This window comes from Mchenga conophoros, linkage group LG11, assembly GCF_057382185.1.
Source record: "Mchenga conophoros isolate Kocher_MC1m ecotype Shallow Benthic linkage group LG11, M_conophoros_male_GT1.1, whole genome shotgun sequence".
Taxonomy (NCBI): Eukaryota; Metazoa; Chordata; class Actinopteri; order Cichliformes; family Cichlidae; genus Mchenga; species Mchenga conophoros.
In genome coordinates, this window is record NC_140536.1 from 29,397,487 (window position 1) to 29,418,922 (window position 21,436).

The 21,436-nt window shown below is 41.2% G+C and overlaps 3 protein-coding genes across 4 annotated transcripts; all 3 read right to left on the reverse strand.

Moving 5' to 3' along the window:
* Positions 1 to 392: 392 nt before the first annotated feature.
* Positions 393 to 8,489, reverse strand: skap2 (src kinase associated phosphoprotein 2). The gene is made up of 12 exons (XM_085292335.1): positions 8,342 to 8,489; positions 7,881 to 7,986; positions 7,742 to 7,767; positions 7,373 to 7,474; positions 6,497 to 6,577; positions 6,011 to 6,094; positions 5,774 to 5,898; positions 5,365 to 5,428; positions 5,136 to 5,240; positions 4,936 to 5,016; positions 3,925 to 4,037; positions 393 to 846 (listed from the first exon to the last, which is right to left on the reverse strand). Exons 1-12 carry the CDS (start codon positions 8,379 to 8,381, stop codon positions 754 to 756), a joined length of 1,020 nt encoding a protein of 339 aa, XP_085148461.1. The 5' UTR covers positions 8,382 to 8,489; the 3' UTR covers positions 393 to 753.
* Positions 8,490 to 11,327: 2,838 nt separating this feature from the next.
* Positions 11,328 to 16,792, reverse strand: hoxa2b (homeobox A2b). Of its 2 annotated transcripts, XM_085290376.1 has the most exons (3): positions 16,687 to 16,792; positions 12,758 to 12,998; positions 11,328 to 12,284 (listed from the first exon to the last, which is right to left on the reverse strand). In XM_085290376.1, the coding sequence occupies exons 1-3, from the start codon at positions 16,711 to 16,713 to the stop codon at positions 11,596 to 11,598; spliced, it is 957 nt and encodes a 318-aa protein (XP_085146502.1). In that variant the 5' UTR covers positions 16,714 to 16,792; the 3' UTR covers positions 11,328 to 11,595. The 2 variants fall into 2 exon arrangements, with proteins under 2 accessions (XP_085146502.1, XP_085146501.1); XM_085290375.1 differs by lacking the exon at positions 16,687 to 16,792 and having other exon boundaries at positions 12,758 to 13,517.
* A 2,162-nt stretch (positions 16,793 to 18,954) lies between these two features.
* On the reverse strand, positions 18,955 to 21,316 carry hoxa9b (homeobox A9b). The gene is made up of 2 exons (XM_085292339.1): positions 20,446 to 21,316; positions 18,955 to 19,963 (listed from the first exon to the last, which is right to left on the reverse strand). The coding sequence occupies exons 1-2, from the start codon at positions 20,957 to 20,959 to the stop codon at positions 19,725 to 19,727; spliced, it is 753 nt and encodes a 250-aa protein (XP_085148465.1). The 5' UTR covers positions 20,960 to 21,316; the 3' UTR covers positions 18,955 to 19,724.
* Between the last annotated feature and the right edge of the window lie 120 nt (positions 21,317 to 21,436).

A 21,436-nucleotide genomic window follows, 5' to 3' on the forward strand; every position in this document is an offset into this window, starting at 1 on the left:
TACACGTCTTTAGTGTACACCCAGGTTTAAATATCGCCTTTGACCTAACCGCACAGCATTACAGAAAACAAATAATGTGATTTATTATTCAGGGTAGATTAGTATTCATAGATGCACTTAGTGCATATAAAGTATAAATATTTTATAAATATTTCTCCCCATCAGAAAATGACACAAAGCCTCAAGAACCAAATATTTCTTCTGTTTGATAATATTAATTATTTAAACTTTATGTCAAGAACTGGGTTCTAAGACAAGAAAGAAGATACAGATGTGTAGACTCTTCTATCAGTGTCTTTGTTAAAGATAAACTGACACTCCAAAACTCTCTACTGCCACCTTGTGGACTTTTAGGGAAAGAAAAAAACCCACACACAGGGGAGGTCCAAACGTCATGTGTTTACATTTTTATTTATTTCGCCAGTTGCAAAATTCAAAATTTGCCAAAAGCAGCAAGTGAGATCACACTGTTTTTTTAAAAAAAAAAACCCAATACAGAATAAATAACAAAGAAAGCAGTGCAAAGTGCAGAAAACCCTACATGTATCAGTCAAATTAAAAAAGTTAAATCCTTATATCAGTCTCTTACAATGCGTATCACAGGGAATGTTATTCAAAAAGAAATTCAATACAAAAAAAACCCCACAATATTTTACCATATTTATAATTACTAGTTTTTCAGTTATAACTTTTGAGCATTTGGAACGAGCAATTGGAAAGCCACAAGATGTTAGCAGTTTACACCGGGTGCATTTAAATAGCATACAGCTCCAGCAGATAGTCTTTGGGAACAATACCTATAACTCCATTCTTCTCTCCAACCCACCAGCCAAAGTTCTGATACTCCTGGAAGCACAAAGAGAAGCAGAAACAAGGAAGGAAAAAGAAGAGTGTGTTAGTGCTCCTTCATCCTAGCTGATAATATTCTGCTGAAATCAAAATTGATAAAAACAGAAGAACAAATGACGCCTTCTTTCTTTCGGCTGTTTTCCGTCCACTCTACAGTACTTATCTCCCATCAACACCTGTACACCTCCTTGCCTTCCGTTCTGCCTCTTTACCTGGTGTCAGTTTTGAGACTGCACGTTTCCCTCCACTCCACACAAAAAGCTCAGTGTGCATAAAGCACATCGCACATAAATCTGTCAAAGCGTGACAAGTAATAGCTCCAAATGGCTGTCAGCATGCTGAGATGTGAGGAGGACACTGAGAGGAGAGATCTGAGACAAGACGACAATAACTCACTCTCTCCCCTTCTTTCTCTCTCACCCCCCCCCCCCCTTTCTCTTTGACCTTACATCAAAGTCTTCCCTGCGCATGAATCAAGACCGGAGATCACGTTCTGACAAGGCTGAAGGAAGACGAACCTGGACAACGTTTCACATCCAAGCCAGAACTCGGGGACAGTGAAGGGCCACATCTGTGTCCACTTATTCCCAAGACAGAGCAATGGATGTAAGCGATCATATGGTAGTATTAGACAGAGGGGGATTATGCTCACTATAGTGAGGGCTGACACTGACAGGTCTCTGGTGACGGGCCATTTATCACATCAGATAAAGACAGGCTTGACACACCGTTTCAGTATCTGTATCAGCCAAATCGATATAATGCTGTAGAAAGCTATTCGAAACATCTGAATTATTAACACTAAATTTAAATAATAATAAAAATAATAATAATATTTACATAGCCACCACAGACAAACAGAAAATGTTAAATCCACTTTCCTAAAATGTCATTTCATCACAAGCCCCTGGAGGCTAATATAGCAGCTTGACATGAGGTGTGTGTAAAGGAGTGTGCGTCCACATTAAGACTTCCTGCCACCAGCCTTTGAAAACAGCAACACCTCATTGTGTCGTTGGCCGGCTGACAAATAAGTCATGCTTTAGTAAGTGCTGGACGCAACATGAGAACAAATATGTAGAGCTGTGGATGACTAATGACACCACACACTGCAACAACACACATCAACACAAATACCCTCGGCTAGTCAAAACAACAGTCCTGTAATTTGATTACTTTCACCAAATGAAAGAGTCCCGGTGCATTAGTTAAAACACAAAGTGTAAAACAGTGATAGGATAAAACGCTGTGCAGGCGTTGTGGCATTTTAAGCAGAGAGACCTTGCATCTCTCAGTCAGTTTGTTACTAATGGGAGGCTGGGTGTGTGTTGGGGGCGACGAGGTGTGCAGCATATCCGGTCAACACAATCGCCCTTAGTCGGGCCTTATAATCAGCTCCCAGGTCCTCCTGACTGGGGGGTCTCCCAGCTGTAACACTACAGCTATTTCTGGTCTGCAGAATGGGGGAGGGACACATTGGAGGAAGGAGAACAGTGGAAGAGGGAATGGTGGAGGGGGGGGGGGGGGGGGGGGGAGTCGGCTGTCCATTTAGCTGCAGCTGGCTGCTGCAGTCCAGACAGGTTTTATGGTCATTGCCCTCGCAGCAGGCCACAACCCCCAACACCAAGGTTTTAGCTAATGGCACTCCCAGTCTAAGTGAAAGGGCAACTTGATTCTTGGGCCTTTTCTACACACCAAGGAGAAGTCATAAACAGGCATTTGGTCAATGAGGATTGGACAGTCTGTCTGCTTTGTGCATTTGTGTCCCTCCATTAGTGTTGAAGGAACAATCTATTGATTTGGTGAAAAGAAAACCAACAGTCCTGATAATTCATTATTTAGTTTTATTGTAGTGTATTTAAAAGAGAGCGAGAGAGAGAGAGCAATTTTCTGGTCCTAGTCTCCTAAACGTGATAATAAGGTGAATTTGTCTTGAATTTTACATTGACATCATGTTCAATATAAAATTGAGAAGGGCTTTAAAAATTATTTACACATTTCAAAGGTGAAAAATAAATTTCTAGTGCTTCTTGCTATACATGGAGTTAATAATATGACTATGTAGCATATTACAATTGTATTTATTTATTTGTGCATCTCTGTTTAATGTACAGCACATGCCTCTCAAAGTTTCCCCAAGTCTTCTTTGCCTTAAAGAGCCAGTAGATGGCAGACTTGAATTTGAAAAGCAACCTGGCCCGTTGACAACAGAATGTCTCAATTGACTCCATGCTCCATAGAAACCAAACCAGACAGGAAATATTGCCCGTCTGGATGGAGTACATTTCACACATTATTTATATATATTTTAAAGACAAACCACACATCTCGACGAGTATAAAATTCCACTGCTCATTTTCTGTCCAGCGTCCAAAACAAATCTTGTTAAATGTATCACAACAAAATCCAATTCAGCGTTCAGACGAACCGGTTAAGTACAAAGGGGCTCCTGTTTAGTTACATAATAAAGGTAAAGAACTGCCTCTCAGTTCTCCGGCTCATGACTAGCTGACAAGCCTCGGAAATTGTGCGTCCATTACACGTCCTCACCTGCTCTGAATAGAGTGGCTGACCAGCCTGGTTTTCCTGAAAACACACATTCCTATTTGGCGAGGTGAGAGAAATTTCTGAGAGGTGCGTGTGGGCTGAAGGCTGCTCACTGCCTGGCATGGCAGTAGCGACAGCGTGCTGAAACAGTCCAGATGGAAGTGATGGAATTACGCCGTGTGCCAGCTAAGCTCGGCCTCCGCCAACAGCACTAAAACAGTTTCCGTTGTGACACAACTAATCCCCATTAGAGCGCCAGAGAAGGAACCAAGCCCAGTCTGCCTCTTACCATCAGCCTTCCACCTCTAGGCGGTGGGCCAGGTGCTGCCAGTAAAGGATCTGAATAGTCAGTTCCTCTAAGAGCTTAGAAATAACTCACTTTAGGTGGTCTGAAACCAGCCACTCGGTCTACAAACCTCTCAAACTTTTGCAGTGTGGTTGGAGTTAAGGTAATACCAACTTTATCGTGCATCAAGACAAGAATCGCCACAGTTTAGCTCTGACATCTAGGGTTTAGCCTCACCATACCTTACTCAGGATGTAGATGGCATCTCCACGTTTGAAGGACAGCTCGTCTGGGTGGTCCCCTGAACAGTCCCACAAGCCTTGGTAGTAGTTCTGATAGTCTGTGCTCTTATCAACTGAAAAAAAAAAAAAAAAAAAAAAAGCAAGGTGATGACAGATCGGCGCTTTATTTTCTAGCCAGAGTAATCCTTCTAGATGTACAGATTTCACACAGCAATTACTTGTTAGTTTGAACCGAACCTACAGGGGGCAGCCAAGAGCCTACGGCAGAATTTGGTTGGATCAAAAACCAAATCAAGAAGGTCAGCAGTGTCCCAGTTACCTAATAAATTCTCATTAAAAAAAAAATAATAATAATTTTGGGGTGTATTGTTTGTGCATTATTTTTTAATCACGAAGTAATGCACAAAGAGAAATGTAAAAGCTGGGCACTGCTTTCAGAATTAAAAAGAAAATAGTGGTGTTTAGTAGTAAAATGTACAATGACAACTAACTACTATGTAGTGCAGTGCATTAGTATGCTGGATTCAACTGGTTTGTAGTTTGAAACCAAGACACAGCTAGTGTTTTAGCAGCTGGGGTTTCCACTTCTGAGCAAGTCTGTTTTTAAAGTCTATAAAGCTGGCCATTCTGAGTCGTGTGGTGAGACTTGGTGGTTAGTAACTGGAAGTTTGCTCAAATGTGCAGAGCAGACAGAGGCAGATCGTTTTTGGAGGAAAGGTATCAGCTATTTACAGAACTATAACATGCTAGTTATTGTAAAAGGAACTTGGCCAACTAGGCTGAAGTTATTTCCAGTATTGTGCTAACTTTCAGTTGCACTCCTTCACGAGAACTTCCTCTGCGTATGTCACTTCTTCATAGCTGTTAGGTTTCATTTGCTGTGTGTACGTGTCACAAAAAGGCAGATCACATTTAAAGTTTCTTCTGTCTATTTAGAAACTTCCTACATTCTAATTCACTAAATATACCACATTGGATTGAGATAAGCACAAATGTCAGTGCTTTGTGTACCTGCAGCAGGAGGAGGAACAGGTTTGCTTGCCGGCTCAATTTTTGGAGGACGAGGCTTTGCTACAGCCGGAACTTCTTCTTCTGGAGAAACAAAACGATATAAAAAATAAAATCAGATCAAATCAAACAAGATCCACGCACTTTGTTCCCATTCTCTAACATGATAGAGGCTATCATTGTCATGTAACACATGGTCAGACCTGGAAGCTCTTCGTAGATGTCTTCATCGATTGGCTGAGCTATAGTCCCTACGTCATCGTACATTTCCTGTTCCTCGTCGTCTTCTGGGATGATGCCCGACATGTCTACAAACAGGAGAGCAAAATTAGTTTTATTGCATAAATGCAGATTTTCTTTCCCCAGTAGGTGCTACTAACTTTAAAGAGCATAATAAATGGTTTTTTTTTTAATGAATGGCAAAGTTCAAACCTTTCAAAACAAAGTCTATCTGTTTCACCCACTCTTCCGCCTCCTTCGGTGATGACGCACAAAACTGTCATGAAAGGGGGAAGAGAAATGAATGTGAATGTGCAATAAGCTCTACATATATTAATTAACATAAGCAAATAATATTGCATTTATGCATAGTAAAATGTTCCACATGGAAGAGTCTGAATGTTAGAAACACTCTGGGTTGAGCTACTGCAAAGGCAGTAGTGTCAAATGGAAAAGCATTAAAATAAAGATTTACTGAAGTGCATGGATAGACACACTGTGCCAAGTTTTAAACATGTCACGTCTCAAGTTTGTATTTGGTTTTGGTTATTTCAGTTTAACAGCATTTTAAAAAAGGCAACGACTGAAAGAAACTCGAGCAGCCATCGAGAGATGAGCGTACCTGATAGACGCGCTTGTCTGGGGCCAAAATTTCAAAGCAGCAGTCTTTCTTCGAGTCCTTGCGCAAGGTGTTGTTCATTTTGACACCGTACCCATCGATACTGAACTCACCCTTCTGCTGCTTGTCTGGTTTAGAAAATTAAAGCATCATCATTATTGGTGCAGATGCAATAAATGCATCAATACTGTTAAAAAGGGGGGGGGGGATTATTCACCCACTTAAAAATGAAGAAAGTACCTTTCTCACTGCCGTAATAGTAGAAGGTGTGATGGCTCAGAGCACACCATCTCTTCTGCCACTCAGTACCAAAAAAGCTGTGATCTGTGAAGGGAGAGAACCACATGCACAGAGAATTTTCCAGTGTGTTTTGATGGCTGTAAGCGTTGTGATTTTTATATATAGAAGGGACAGAAATACCTGAACTGTAAAGAAAATGTGTATTAGATTACAGTCTTTATTTAGGGTATTGTGTGCAACACAGTAGAGTCAACTAACTTTTTGCAGATTTTTGGTGTTTTGCATTATGTAAGATTCTTTGTAAAGGTTAAAAAACAAAAAAGGCTTCTTTTTGTTCGCATCTGATAAAAAGCCAATTTAAAAAACACTGGCCCAAGGATATTTGAGAGCTTGCATATTTCAGTAACCAGGCAGCCTCCTTTTCCTTTACAGTTTTTCCCCCTTGGGAAAGCTGCCTTGTACATATCTTATAATCTGAGCACCAACCCTTTCTGCGCTTCTCAAGATATCCTGCTTTAAAGACAGATGGCAGGTCCTGGGCCGCCACAGGTGGGGACTGCTGGGAACCTGGAAAAAGAATTAAGGAAATCCAAATATGTGACCCGTCATCATTGCTGCTGAATCCTTAATAACTGACTGTTGTTTTTTGTGGAGGGGGTCTTAAAGTTAAACATGACCAGAAGGTTTATGAGCTACTTTGCTATCATGCATTTGTTTAACCGATATTAAATTGAATAGCAAAGCCACTCTGAGTAATATTTTACTCTCACTGGAGAAGGTTTCCCTTGCCCTGTCTAACTTCAAATATTCAAATGCCGTGTCAAAGTTGCATTGTGTGAAAGAGCAGCCATAAAACTGGCAGCTGCTTATAGGCCATAAAACCCAGTCCCCCAATCACCATTTCATAACGATTTCCCTGATACTCTGTGGTGGGAAAAAAGGGGGGGCAAAAACAAAACTGCAAATGCAAAAATCTGTCACAGTTTGGATAATGGAATAAACAGGATTAAAGCTAGTGTTTATCGGGGAATGTTTTTGTGTCATAACCTGCAGCCACAGCAGTAATTTTAAGCCCCTAGACTGTGGCTGAGAGAGCAATAAAGTGTGCTTTAGCCATCAAAGGGGAGGGGTGAGGGAGGTGGTAGGAGTAGCAGTTGTGCACCCAAATTGCTTCCCAAGTATGTTGCCAAGTTACAGTTGGAATGTCTCACTCATTGTGCCACTCAAAGTCGCTTTCTCCAAGGAGCCAGAGCAAAGATCTGTATACTTTCCTGCCAACACTGAGCTTTCGGTGCTCTAATCCGCAGCTTGCGAGCAGTTAGCGAGTCAACTCTGTTTGTCTGCTAAGTGTTTGTGGCTCACCTTCGAAACCATCATCATCCTTGTCCGTGCGCTCTGACTGCAGCGACCCCCCGTCGTTGTTGCTGTCAACTTCCTCCTCGTCATCAGAGTCATTTCCACCTACTGCAGTAAACACAGAGGGCTGTGAAGTAACTGCACACAGTGTAACACAGAAGTTGCCATTGTGTGGTGTTAGAGGTGTTATGTGGCCAGTTTATTATGAAATGCGACTCTTTTTGCCCTTGCTTTTTCAAATTTGTGGGATAAGTTTGTAATCGACTTGTGGGCCTTCGCATTAATGTCATGACATCTTGTGGTCAGTCATGACCCCCATTGGGTACCAGTTTTAAAAACACACCTACAGGATTATTCAGCAGGCAGGCAACTTACCTTTGTCCTTAAACTCTTGTGGAAAACTGTTTGGGAGAAAAAGACAGCAAATAAAATTAATCACAACAACTTATGCACCTGCAAAGCAAATCAAAACTGGAGTATTTTGATGTATGCTGGTTCCAGTCATGAGTCATACCCTTGCTTGACCTCCTTTATCCTCTTGATGAAGGCTTCCCTCTTCTCTTTCGCCTTCTTGCTTAGATTTTCTGCCTTCAACCCATCAATGAGGTAGTTTTCGAGATCTGAACAGCACAAGAGGTAAAACATTAACATGTTCTGATGGCTGATAGCAGTCAAGTGGCCACACCACTGATGGACATCCACAACATAAACAAAGGAGCAGTTTGCAGCTTTGACGTCCAGCTCATGCCTCAGGTTTGAGACATGAAGCGAGTTGTTTTTTGGGGGTTTTTTTTAATGAAATGCAAGCACAACCGTCGATTTGAGTGAATATAGCAGAAAAAAGGGGGGAAACTATGCTTCCTCTTTTTAAAAAGCAGTTTGTTATATACGAGACTTAAAGTAAAACAAGTCTTTATAAAATGTGGAAATAAACTCTCCTCTACTCCAAAGGCAACTATGAATCAACAGTTTTACCTGAAATGAGCGTCGTTAACTCCTCGGGGATCGCACGCATTCTTACCGCAGTTTCCAGCCTGAAGCGATTGAGCGTCCAGCCTGAGGAAGGGAAACTCTAGCCTGCGCGACACGGAAGCAGCAGCTCGGGCTCGAAGATATACGGAAGTTAATCTGCTAATTATTTATCAGTGACCACACAGTTCCGCTGCAGGACAAACACTCAGAGCCGCCTGCTCGGTGTTCGGCGTTCACAGACGTTGACGTTTATTGGCCTTTATTTATTTTTTGACTGCCACCGTAGACAGGAAATTGATGCTTTAATGGAGCAACGGGTCTTTACGGAATAATAAAGTCCGAGCATAACGCCGCGATCATACTGTTGATTGATTCCAGATCATATTTTTTGGCACTTAAGTCTGCTCTCTACGGCTGACTCACTGAACACATTAGGGGCGTCTTTTGTTTTACAGCGATGCAAGCTTTGAGTCTATGAATATGTCAGGGCTGTAATCCAAAACAGGGATCATTAATAGATTAAAAAGTCAATCATATAATGCTGAATGCTTCTGTGCCAGCTTCCTCAGATGTTTCACGGGAGTCTGTGCTACTTCTGCTGCACTGCTTTGTACTCTCACTATATATTTGACATTTTAAAAAGGAAGAAGAAACAACAAATGCAGGTTATTTTAAAAGAAAACGATAGAACCAGGAAAGAATGACTTCTTACATCAAGTTAAGTCAGCGCCTCTGGTGCATTTATGGAAAATGGCCTTTTCTTTTTGTTTTGTCACATTGTTTATAAAGATGTCAGTCATTTATTCGTCTTTTTTGACAGGCGGTATCACCCAATCTGGGTTAAAAGACTGAGCCTTTGAACTGTATACTCTGTTGTTTTGGAGGAAGGAGACAGAAGTGTCGAGGCGTTTGTGGCACAGCTTTAGTCTCAGGTGTTGGCTTGGCTGCAGGTAGCTGTGCTGCCACAGCCAGTCAGACTCTGCAAACAGATAATATGATCATTAAACAAGGATTTTTGTTCAGAATCACGATTGAATTTCTCAGTATTAGAGTTGTTACAAATCATAACGCAAAATTAAACCTTTTCCACGTTTTCTGACGTCACTTCCTGTTTCTCTTCATCCGAGCAGCCAGCACGTTGTTTATGAGCCTCTAATGCTCTGCGGCCATTCAAAACCTGACCCCCTCCTGACCTGCCGGTAGTTCCTCCCAGCTTTAGAGGAGAGCCGCTTTGACCTCTGACCTCTGTGTGCCTCTGTGTGCCAGCGCATGTGTGCGAGCAAGGGGAGGGCTCTTACAGGCAAAGCCATGTATCTAGTTTCCATAAAGCTCTATCTTACTTGCCTGTAGTCTCAAAAACAGCCCAACGCCTTTGGTTCCTTCCCCTTTTATCACACTCATTACAGGGGTCGCAATCCACCGAGTGCACACTGCACTCTAGCTGTTTAACATGCAAAACACGGATTAATTCATAGTTTAGTTTATCGTTTTTGTATAATAAGATACTTTATTTGGTGAGTGTAAAATTAAAGGTGGGAGATGATCATGTGGACCATTGTTGTGCTTTTAGAAAAGGAGGTGTTGCTTGGTTAACACTGGATCTACAGTTATGAGTCCACGTCCGACTGCTTCTGGGCCTACTGGGCTTAATATTAGGCTTTCACGATTTTGTCCTTGTTCTCAAAACATGCAGAATCAGCATCACTTTGAACCATTTTCAGGAGGACGAGCAGTTCACCGCCTCACCTCACATTCGTTTTTATTAATGCTATGAGGCGCTTAGCGTGCGGTCGAAAACGCAGAGTGTGTGTGTGTGTGTGTGTGTGTGTGTGTGTGTGTGTGTGTGTGTGTGTGTGTGTGTGTGTGTGTGTGTGTGTGTGCAAGTACACTGAGCATATAAATGAATATCTGCCGCCTGGGGACTGTTTTCAGAATTATTAATCACTGTGGTGGTTAATTTTATATAGCACCGAAGAATGACTTTGGTTTTTCACCAAACATTTTTTTTTAATTCTAAACAGTAAATAATGTATATGAAAAATGGGAGTTGGATGGAGGGGGGGCCCTTGTGGAAAAAGCGTCTTTAAGTCGAGCAGAGGATCAACTGGTCGGTGTGAGAAATTCCTTTAGCATTAAACGGGGTCGAACTGCCTTTGATCCAGACCAACATAAATTTACCTCAATTTCATGATGATTTACTAAAAAAATAATAATAAACGGTTCATATACATAAATACCTTCAGCCGTTTGACTGATATGTGACCATTGTTCGCAGTCGAATCCGTTTTATAGTTACATCATCCAATTAATTTATAGGCTCAGTTACATAAATTTATATATCAATTTGGAAAAAATGCCTTACGTCTGCTGCTTTGAATGAGTCCTACTTAATTTTACATCATAAAAAGTTTTGAAAACCACAATGGGGCAAGGCGCACGTCTTAATTCAAAGAGATTGTATTACATTGCGGCTCGGGCTATAAACAAGCACCCTCAGTCCTGTGAGTTTTATAGGCAATAAAACGTAATTAGAAAGCCAGGAAAAGTCATAGCTTTTGGCCTGGGACTCCTAGCAGGCAATTCACACAGCAAATTTTCTTTTTCTGCGTTTAAGTATGGAGAGGCAATGAATCTCTCGCAGTGCTCCTTTTTGTGTGTGTCTTTTTGTGGACTATATGCTACCAGACCCACGGCCACGCTGGAGAAATTCTCTCAGCACAATCTATGAACATAAAAATGTAATACAGCAACAAAAATTACACATTTATACAGCTTCTATTTTAATTTTAGTTTATATGTGTTCAGTGCATTCACAGGCTAATTAATTTAATGGTAAAATAATCCTTTTATATTAACAGCTTATATTGTTTTTTCTCATTTTTGAGAATTCATTTCATTTTATGGCTGATGCTCTTAATAATTTTCATTTATTGAGGTAAAATCAATAAGCTCTCTAGAGTTGCTTATTGTGGGCATATAGTGAGAAAAAAACCCAAAACGCATCTGAGTTCAATCAATGTAAAATTTTATTTCAATAAAAATATTGTGCTCAATTATAGTCCAAATCCATATAAAAATAAATGTGCACTGTGTCTTCTACCAGCCTACTTTAACAGTCCATACAGGCAACAAAAAAAAAAGAAAAAAAGCTTTGCTTATTTCGCTTTAACTTACCTCATCTATTAAAAATTTCCACCCTGACGCCCTAAACTATAGAGCACAACCGTCTGAGTTACAAATACCAAAGTCGAAACATTTCAATAACTCAGGTTTTGCAGGTCGATTGTTGTGAGTGTTTCTGAGAAGAGGTCGAAAGTCTCGCAGGGTAAAGGCAGGGGACTTTGAGCTGATTCTGACAAACTCGGTGAGAAAGAGGGCGAGGATGAGAAAACTTGGAAATCCCGAAATGAGGCGTCCAGGTCCGGGGAATCGTCATTGTTCGGGCCTATTGTGGACACGCAGATGGGCACAATGGCTGACGGGTTTGGAAAATGTTTCAGATTTTTCTCATTGCTGGTCAGAGGGGTAACAGTTGGGCTTTGGCTCTCTCCATTGTGTGCGTTCTGACAGTCTTGTGAAGTCAACGTATTCTGGTGGAAATACCTCTCCCTCTCAAAGAGCGTCCCGGCGGCGCTGCCCTGTGTAGCCTGCTCCAACTCGTCCTCCGGCCCGTCGTCCAGGCAGGCGTATTTCCCCTCGCTGTCCCTGTTTTCCTTGCTGTGAGTCTGCCTCTTGTGCTTCATCCGCCTGTTCTGAAACCACACTTTCACCTGCTTCTCCGTTAAATCCAGCAAAGCAGCTATTTCCACTCGCCTCGGTCTGCACAGGTATTTGTTAAAATGAAACTCCTTCTCCAGCTCCAGAAGTTGGGTGTTGGTGTACGCAGTCCTCAGCCTCCTTGATGACCCTCCATCGCCAGCACCACTCTCTGGTGTATCAGGTGAACCTAAAATAAATAAACAATTTAAATAAATTATTAATAGAAAATCCACTGCAAATATAATAATTTAAAACATTCGTAACAGGGGTGTGTTTGGAGGGGAGAAAAAGCGCTATGGGGTGAAACTTGTGGCAAGCAAACACCAGGACTGGGAAGATTTATGGGCCCCAGGCAGAATATGATGGGTCTGCGTGGACAAGACAGGACGGAGGGTGAAGATTAATGAACATGCCAGCTGCTGGCCCGTGTAAGAATAATCTATCACTCTCCATTATTGTCAAACATTAGCACTCTTACACTGCATCACAAGTCAGTGCGTTACTTGATGAGATTAAGAATACTTAAATCAAAATCCTAGACTGGCTCAGAAGGGACGCCCACGCTGCACAAGGCCCCAGGATGGAGCTACTTGCAGAGGGAGAATCCTCAGACAATAAGGAGCCTTTTTTACATGGAGGTTATTAATCATCATGTCTTGCCTTGGGGGGAGAAGTAGAGTGGCGAGGAGTCATCCGTCGTCGCAGCAGGAGCAGCAGCAGGAGCAGAAGAAGATGAAGATGAAGAAGCAGAAGCAGCCTGGTTCCTCTTGATGCTTTTTTTCTCCTTCATCCACGGGTACTCCGGGGGTAGGGACACAGCCTGTAGCGGGATGAAGCCCTTCTGAGCCTGCTTGGAGCGGCTGTGGCGTGGGTGGACGCTCGGGTTCAGGCCGGGGATGGTCTGCTCAAAAGGAGGAGGAATCAGTGTCGACTGTGAAAGCGCTGAGCTCTTGATTGATGAACTTTGAAATGCATCACCGACAGGGTTAGTGAAAGATGTCAGGCACTCAGCGAGCGACGGCTGGCTGTTGATAAAACCACTTTCTCGCCCAAATTCGTAATTCATCTCCTCCTGCTTGTCTCGGAAAGCTCGCGGGTATTCAGAGGAGGGAAGAATTATAAAGATAAAATATATATCTCTCTATATAAATATATGTTTGCGAGGTTTCTTTTTGATAAACTACTTAACTGGTTATAGTCATAGGGAGACCTCTGCCATAAACTATTGCTTTCAGGAGGACATGGTCGGAATTAGACCGTGCTGCTTGTCACATGATTGCATCTGCCCAATGACAATTTGGGTTTTTTATCAAAAGAAGCCACTGTCCCCTATGATTGATCGAGAAAGTCTGAGAGGTAACGCCTCATTCCGGGGGTAGGGGTTGCTTTATTTACACATTTTTTTCCCTCCTCTTCTCAGTTTGTCCACCACTGCCTAACCGCCCCCCCACTCCCACCTTACAGCACCCCGAAAATGCACCACAAAGCCGTGCACGTCTGCCACGGGAGCGCGCGCCCGTGCGAGCTTGCGGTTCACGAGTGTTTATGGGCATTTATTTCCAGCATGGCGCGCCGCAAATCATTGCAGCAGTCACATTTGTGCCTCATAATACCAAGACGCCCACAGTCGTTATCTCTGGCCGAGACGTTAATCTTGAGAGTTTCTTGAGGATTGACTAGAAAAGGAAAGGAAAGGAAAGGAAAGGAAAGGAAAGGCAGCACCAGACACAGCAACATGTCCTCCCCTCCCCCACCGCCCAAACTACAGAGAGAGAGAGAGAGAGAGAAAAGAGACAAATTAATTTTCATATTTTAGTCTGATTTTGCATCGATTACATTTTAATCCCCAAATTATTTAACCTTTGATTGGCAGCGTTAGATTTAAAGTCTAAATAAAAATGTGATGTATAAATTATTTGAAGTGTGTTTGTGTGTCTGTGTCAAGGTAAGAAAGCATCTTGGTAATTTAACGTGCATTTGTCACCGTTTTACAGTTTATTGCTCCCTTCCCCTCGTCCAATTTCGTTCATTTTATATCACCTATTGGGATAATGTTGACCTTAGCCGGCATCCATACATTTCAGCATTATTGGTTATAACATAGGGGAGAGCAGAAATGATTTGCCACTGCACTGTGAAGCTTAGGAAAGGTGGGGATCTGATGGCTGTTTATTGCTCAGGCTCTAAACAAAGAGCCCTGGTAGCCCGTGCGTGATCAATCTTTCTCGCCAAAAGGTCTGACAGCTCCCTGCCCTAAGAACACATTTAAACCATCTAACACTCCCTTGGATCATATGTGGCCAGGAAGAGGACGACCTCTCTGTGAGCTGCAGGATGAGTTTTCAATTTAGAAAGGTCGGGATTTCTTTAAAAGCAGGGATGAGACGCATGGGCTTTGCGCACAAAGCTTTTTGCTCTGTTATTTGATAATAAACGATAAATCCAGACGTAACTCTGACCCCCTCACTTTTTTTGATCTCAGAAAGGACATTTCTGGCATAGAAAGAAAGAAGAGAAGACTTGACTGGGTGGATGGTATAGAAACGAAAACGGAGCTTCTTCTTCTTTTTTCTTTCTTTTTTTTTTGTGCATAGGATCAATTGTTTGCTGAGGTGAGTGGGTGTTGGCATTCAGTAGAAATCCCATTCACTGCCATACCTATCTCTCTGGCAGGAACCATGTAGACAAAGTCTTTGTGTGGCCTGCTTTCTGGAATAATTCTGCTTTTACGCATAGAAGTGATTTTATATATCCTCATAGCGTAAAACGGTTTATTATTGTTTGTAAAAGTGCGTCCTGAATATGAGACATGAGATCTTGTAGTAGAATAAAATCATAAAATATACTTTAACATGTCTTTGCTAAAAGAAAACTAAATTAAACGTTGGTGACTTAGAAATAAATTTAAGAAGGTACAAAAATTAAACGAATTCGACGTAATGGCGGTTAATTCTCTTTCTGAAAATAGCTGCCTAATAATACCTGTCTGAATAAATCACGTCATTCTGCCATTTATTTATTTATCTTAATTTGCACATCATAATTTTAAAGCACTTAAAGACGCTGTTTACTTATTCTGACACATTTTTTGGAAACGAAAGAACAGAGCCCTGTTCAAAATATAACCCCCAGCAATATTTGATCATATTATAAATACTGAGAGCTGAAAACGTGAATATATTTCACATTTCGTACTGCTACAAAATTTGAATCGATGCTGTTATCCGTGTACAGATCTTTGACGACCTGAAGTCGTTTTTTTTTTTGTTTTATTTTATGTTGCTTGTCCTGAACGGCAGACGAGAAGAGGATGATCCGTGGACGTGAACCGGAGTGGCACGTTTCCCGTCTGTTCTGAAACAACGAGAGACATCTGGAAGGCAAGGGGGCGAAACACTAATGCGTTGTTTTAAAGGGGATATATTTCATTCAGCACATATTCTGTTTTCAGACAGATACCGTGATATTAAACGTATTAAAAAATAGAAATTTTTAGTAGCTGGAAAATTACAGCGTGTCCATGTGCTTTTGTTTTGGATTTTATTTTATTATTTGTTTGTTTTTAAGCGTGAAAAATATATTTAATAATTATAATAATGGTATAATCATGTGTGTAAAATAAAGGTGATTTGGAATGGTGGAGAGGCCTGAGTGTTTGCTGCATCTTTTTGTCGTTTGCGCTGCATCATATCACAGCATGCTCTCCCTGCGAGAGGACACTTAAAACGAAATTGCATGGGTGCATTCAAGGCGCACAGTAGCTATAATACTCTGGAAAACACATTTAGGGTTGAGCCTGTGTGTGTGTGTGTGTGTGTGTGTGTGTGTGTGTGTGTGTGTGTGTGTGTGTGTGTGTGTGTGTGTGTGTGTGTGTGTCCTGGAAACAAAGCAGCGTTCACGACGACAGCATTTTCATATTACGCTTTTATTTATTGAGCCGCCTGGATTCATGGGAAGATTTGACAGATACTCCAGGCGCACTATAGGCCTGCAAATCAAACATTATTTTTCCCTCTAAGTCGACATGTGAAAATAAATAAATAAATGAAATCTCATAAAATTCCATTTTTGGTGATGAAAGCAAATAAATAAATGGCGTTCATGAATAAAGCTGGTCATATATATACATATATATACGACCAGCTTTATTCATATATATATTTATAGATATAGATATATAGATATAAGGTTTGAAGCGTTTCCTGTGCTTCCCAGTAAGATGACACCTCTCCCACCTATAACCCACTTTTAGGAGACAGCCAGCCTGTCTGTCAGTCCTTTCCCTGTTTGACTCAAGTGGGCTATCTCTGCTTAAAGCATAAGCTTTAAAGAAAGAGTCTTTCCCCTGAAGACACGATAAATCTAAGGTTTTTTCCATGGTTCGCCTCGTAGGTCAATCCATTATATCTGCAAAATGTTTGGGCTTCTGCTAACCCAGACACATATTACAAAGTTAACCTCACTTCCCACGTTCTCTTTGGGATTTGTCCAAAACAACAGGCTACTGGCACTGAGGATAAGTGGATGGAACAGATTCCCATGTGCTCACGACTTTACTCCTCTGAACTTCTATTCCAGATTTGACTTACAGCCTCCTCTGCCACTGCTGGTGTCATGAGGTTTGATGTATAGGGGTCACCAAAGGTCACGGCAAACAACGTCTAAGGAACTTTGTTTTTCTGCAGCAGGACTCCCGGCATGGCTGTTTGCACTGAAACTATCCAGCCTAACATTCATGAGGATCAGACCGGAACCTTCGGCCATTTGCACACAACAGTGTTTTCTTGTGTCTTAAGGAGAGTTCACAGATGCCATAACAGCGCAGTAAAACAGCATATGCATAATGTTTATGTTTTTGAATTTGTCCTCAAAGTATCCCTTCTTCCACCTCACAAATTGATAAAGACACATACTGATCTACACATGGATGACCGTTTCAGGTGACAGAGGGAGAAATGGAGGAACTGTAGTGAAAGAATAGGAGCCTACTCTCGGTTTTTCAGGACCTCAAGTCTATCATGAGACATAAGCTAACAGCCATGCTCCCGAGACAAACTTAATCATGTGGCAGTAATCATGATCGGTGGAGCATTTTGGTGTAAATTATCTGTAGGCATGTGAGTGCAGGAATAAAGGGGGAGGTCACAGCAAAAATCAAATGTGAGCTTTCCCCTGCTCAGTAGTGCTATTTATCCATCTAGATTATTTTTGGTGTGAGCTACAGAGACGCCCGCCTTCTTTTGAACATAATGGAACTAAATGCTACTCACAGATATCTCCAGGCATCGATCCTGAACAGAGGTTTGTGGTGCGGATGGTGCCACAGGATCTAAACCTGAGCTTGATTTGCATGATTGAATGATTTTGAACACTACAGGGCACTTAGTTCCATTACATTCAAGAGCATCCCACACCCACACAAGCTAGCACAGTTGAGGAAATAATACGCAAATTAGATCTTGGGGCTAACTGCTTCTCTATACAAATAAATGGCATGATGACAGATGATCGAGATTTTTCTTACATATATTATTTAAAGCATCCTAGTACTACTGCTGAGTGACAAAATAAAAATATGTAGGCTTGATTTTGAGTGTAACCAGCCTTTTACTTTCATTTTTGTTGCATGAGATAAAGCCGTATGTGTAAATAATCTTTTAAACTGTACATGGGCTGGATTCATGAGATAACCCCTTCATATTTGCTATATTTTTCTCAAACCAGACTAAACAGGTCAAAATTGGTGAATAACAAAGTCTGTTTTTAACTATATAACAATTTTTAAAGCATGATATGAGTAAAATAATCATAAATGAAGCTGAAACATGGGTTATATATTCATATTTATGAAGTAGAGGTCTGAAATCGGTGGGGAGTGGTGTTTAGTCGCATCATCATGAACGCATCATCCTTTTTGAGCACTGTTCTTCAGATTAGCCGCTGCCTCCACCTGCTGGTGGTCAGAGAGCAGCAGCATTCACCAAAGCATGGAGCTTCAACACCATCACCAGCACAGTGTTTGACCCCGTTTATTTGTTTAAGTGTAAATTAAAATAGTCAGCTTTACCAGAAAGAAAAATCTGTTTGGTCATTCAATGTTATTTTTATAAACGGTCATTTTTATTGGCAGATTCCTCAGTTTGTCAGACATGCTGCAATAGTGTGTCTGCTGTATTGACAAAACAACAAGCTTATTTGACCGAGACGGTCTAATTGTTGGCGGGTGGCTGTAAAGTAATTAGACGTTTTAAAACAGAACCATTTGCACCCCCCACCCCCACCCCTTGTGTGTGTGTGTGTGTGTGTGTGTGTGTGTGTGTGTGTGTGTGTGTGTGTGTGTGTGTGTGTGTGTGTGTGTGTGTGTGTGTGTGTGCAAATGGACAAATATTACATATCTGACTATTGGCCCACAGTATCCTGCAGACAAATAAGAAAAATAAAATCACGTACAATACTAAAGTGGAACAATAATCTCTTTTAACTTTCTCTTACAGGTAGGCCTCTGCTGTTTGCAGTCGAACGCTTTTATTTTGTTTTTCCTTTTTCTTTCTTTCTTTTTTTAAGGATTTAAGGATTAAGGACAATTTACGTAATTGTGACCGTTTTACTGCTTTGTAATAAATATTCAGTTTAATAAGCAGAGAAGGACTATTATCAAATGCTGACCATATCTTAAAGATTTCTCGCTCGTCCGTAAGAGTAGCTTTTTTAATTGCAATACATAGATAATTATTAAAATACAAATTTATACCAGCAGGCCTTGGCATAGGACTTTTTTGAGTTAAAGAGAGAGAGAGAGAGAGAGAGAGAGAATGGCTAACTTGGCAAACCTTAGCTTGGGAAGTTTCGGTGGTTCATTTGGGTTGTTTGCGCCATAAAGCTCGATGGTTACAGCCCAGAACTTGTAGTAAAAGTCTATTTTTATCGTTTTCTTCCTGCAATAAAACATTTCCCCCACTTCATTTAATTTGTATATAACAGAAGCAAAAGCTTTAACTTCAAAAGAGAAAAAAGAAAAGAGAAAAAAGGATTTGAAAACATTTCACGATCGAAACAAAGGAGCATTTAAAAACAAAATCCTCTAGCACCATTTAGGAATTTAAATGTTGGTTTATATTTGTGTATTATTGTTGGGAGAAATTAAATACAAAAATGACATCACATTACTACTTTTATTTAATGCTACACAAACTACACTTTATTTTAGGTTAAATCAAGAACGATGAGGTATTTTCCGTGTGCGCAGTATGTTCACAAATGCATCAAAATCTTACTATTAAAAAAACAATATCAAGTTACCAAAACAATAACTTAAATAATGCAAATAGGTAGCTGAAAGACATTCAGGTAGTCAACAGATCCATGCAAATAACAAATGGCCTAAGGTAGCTATCTGTGTGCGGCAGTACAACACATCTAAGTTCTCATAAAACACTTGTTCCTCTCAATATTATAAGAAAAAAAAACACCCAGCATTGTTTCAACAGCACTAACTTTACAACAACATGTGTTACAGGAACATTAAGGACAGACACCAGTTTTCCCTTTCAACCCCTCACCCCTCCCCTCCCAACCAGGCTCTAATCCCAGGTCTGTCCAAGAAAAAACAAAGAAAAAATGAAAACAGTTAACTGTCTCTTCGCCGGTCTTTGTTTTCTTTCTTCATCTTCATCCTGCGGTTCTGAAACCAGATTTTTACCTGTCTCTCGGTCAAATTCAACAGTCTCGCTATCTCGTATCTACGATCCCGGGGAAGGTACATGTTAAACAGAAACTCCTTTTCCAGTTCGAGGATTTGATGCTTTGTATACGGGCAACGTTTTTTTCTGGTGGGCTTTGCGTGAAGCCAGTTGGATGACGGGTTATCTGGAAACCATGAGACAAGAGAGTTAACGCTATCGAGATTAGTGTAAAATTAACAAAACAAAACAAAAATAAAACAAGTCCTGCTTATTCGTTTTACGCACAGTATGACTTTTTTCTTTAGAGACATTCTTTTTTGTCTGCTGAGAGGCAATTTTGAGGTTTTTCTCTGGCAATATTTCTGCCGAATTTGGAAAAATGCGCAGAATCTGACGTGAATATTAGGGTCATAGTCACCTTATTTATTATTTTATTTATTTATTTATTTTGGATATGATGTTAATCAGCTAGGAGACCGCTATGTCTCCGTACCTTTGAAACAATGCACTCTTATGATAGCGTCATACGCGTTTTCAAGATGATACAAGCCAATGGCATTCAAAACAAATCCTCCACATTCGCGAAAAATTAAACCCTTTTGCTTATGCTATCTAAATGTTTACATCGAGTGACAATAATAAAAATCCAAACCCTGCATTGCTTACTTGGATCCACCTTCCTTTTTTCCTCCACTGACGGATTATCTTCAGTGGCTTTAGACGCAGTTTCGCAGGGAATCTCCACTAGAGACGCACCGTTTTCAGTGTCAGACAAAAGATGCGTGTGCGTCTCCAAAGTTGTGCATTCCGCAGTCCCAATCAGGGGTTCCGGTTTTATCTCATAGTGCATGCCTGTCGATGGTAATCCCGTCAAACACAGGGACGCAGAGACCGGATCCAGCGCCCAAGAGCGCGTAAACATGCCATCGCTGTCCCCACTCGGGTAAGGGTGATGTATATATGTCGGAGCGGTCGTGTTTGGAGTGTGGGCCGAGATGGCACTCCAAGAGCCACCAAAAATAGAAGATTTCGCCTGCAATGGGCAAGACTCCTGTCCGCCATATTCGGTGACCACCGCCTGCTCCACCCCTGCGGCTGACGAGGAATACCTCGGTGCCATATCCTCCTGCTCGGGAAGAATGCGCGAGTCAATGTAATAACTGGTCCCCAAAGTCGACATTGCAAAGACGCAAAGTCAGAAAACGGCACTCTACAGTCCTGCAGCGTTTAGAAAAAAACGTTTCATTGCATGATAAGCTGCTGCTGTCGTGCGCCAGCTAGAAACTCAATGCGTCCAGTAAGTTGAACCTTGCCCAAGACTGGATAGGGCGCCCCAAACACGTGACCGTGGGACAGAACAATAAATAATAAATCAGCCTAGCGCTCGGCTAAATGGCCACCATTTTCCCCCACCATATTTTAATAGCAAATCCCCGCGCTTTTATTGGGAACTATTTCGTTTATAAGCAATAAACGTTATGAATTTTGTCAAGAGAGCGTATGTTAGTGTAATCAAATCTAGCTGTAAATAGGGACGGGGGTAATAATCCTTTAAAGTATCCATTTGTAAAAACATCAAACAAGGTCTTCAGCTGAATATATATATATATGTATATATATATATATATGTATGCATGTATGTATTCATAAAAAAGCA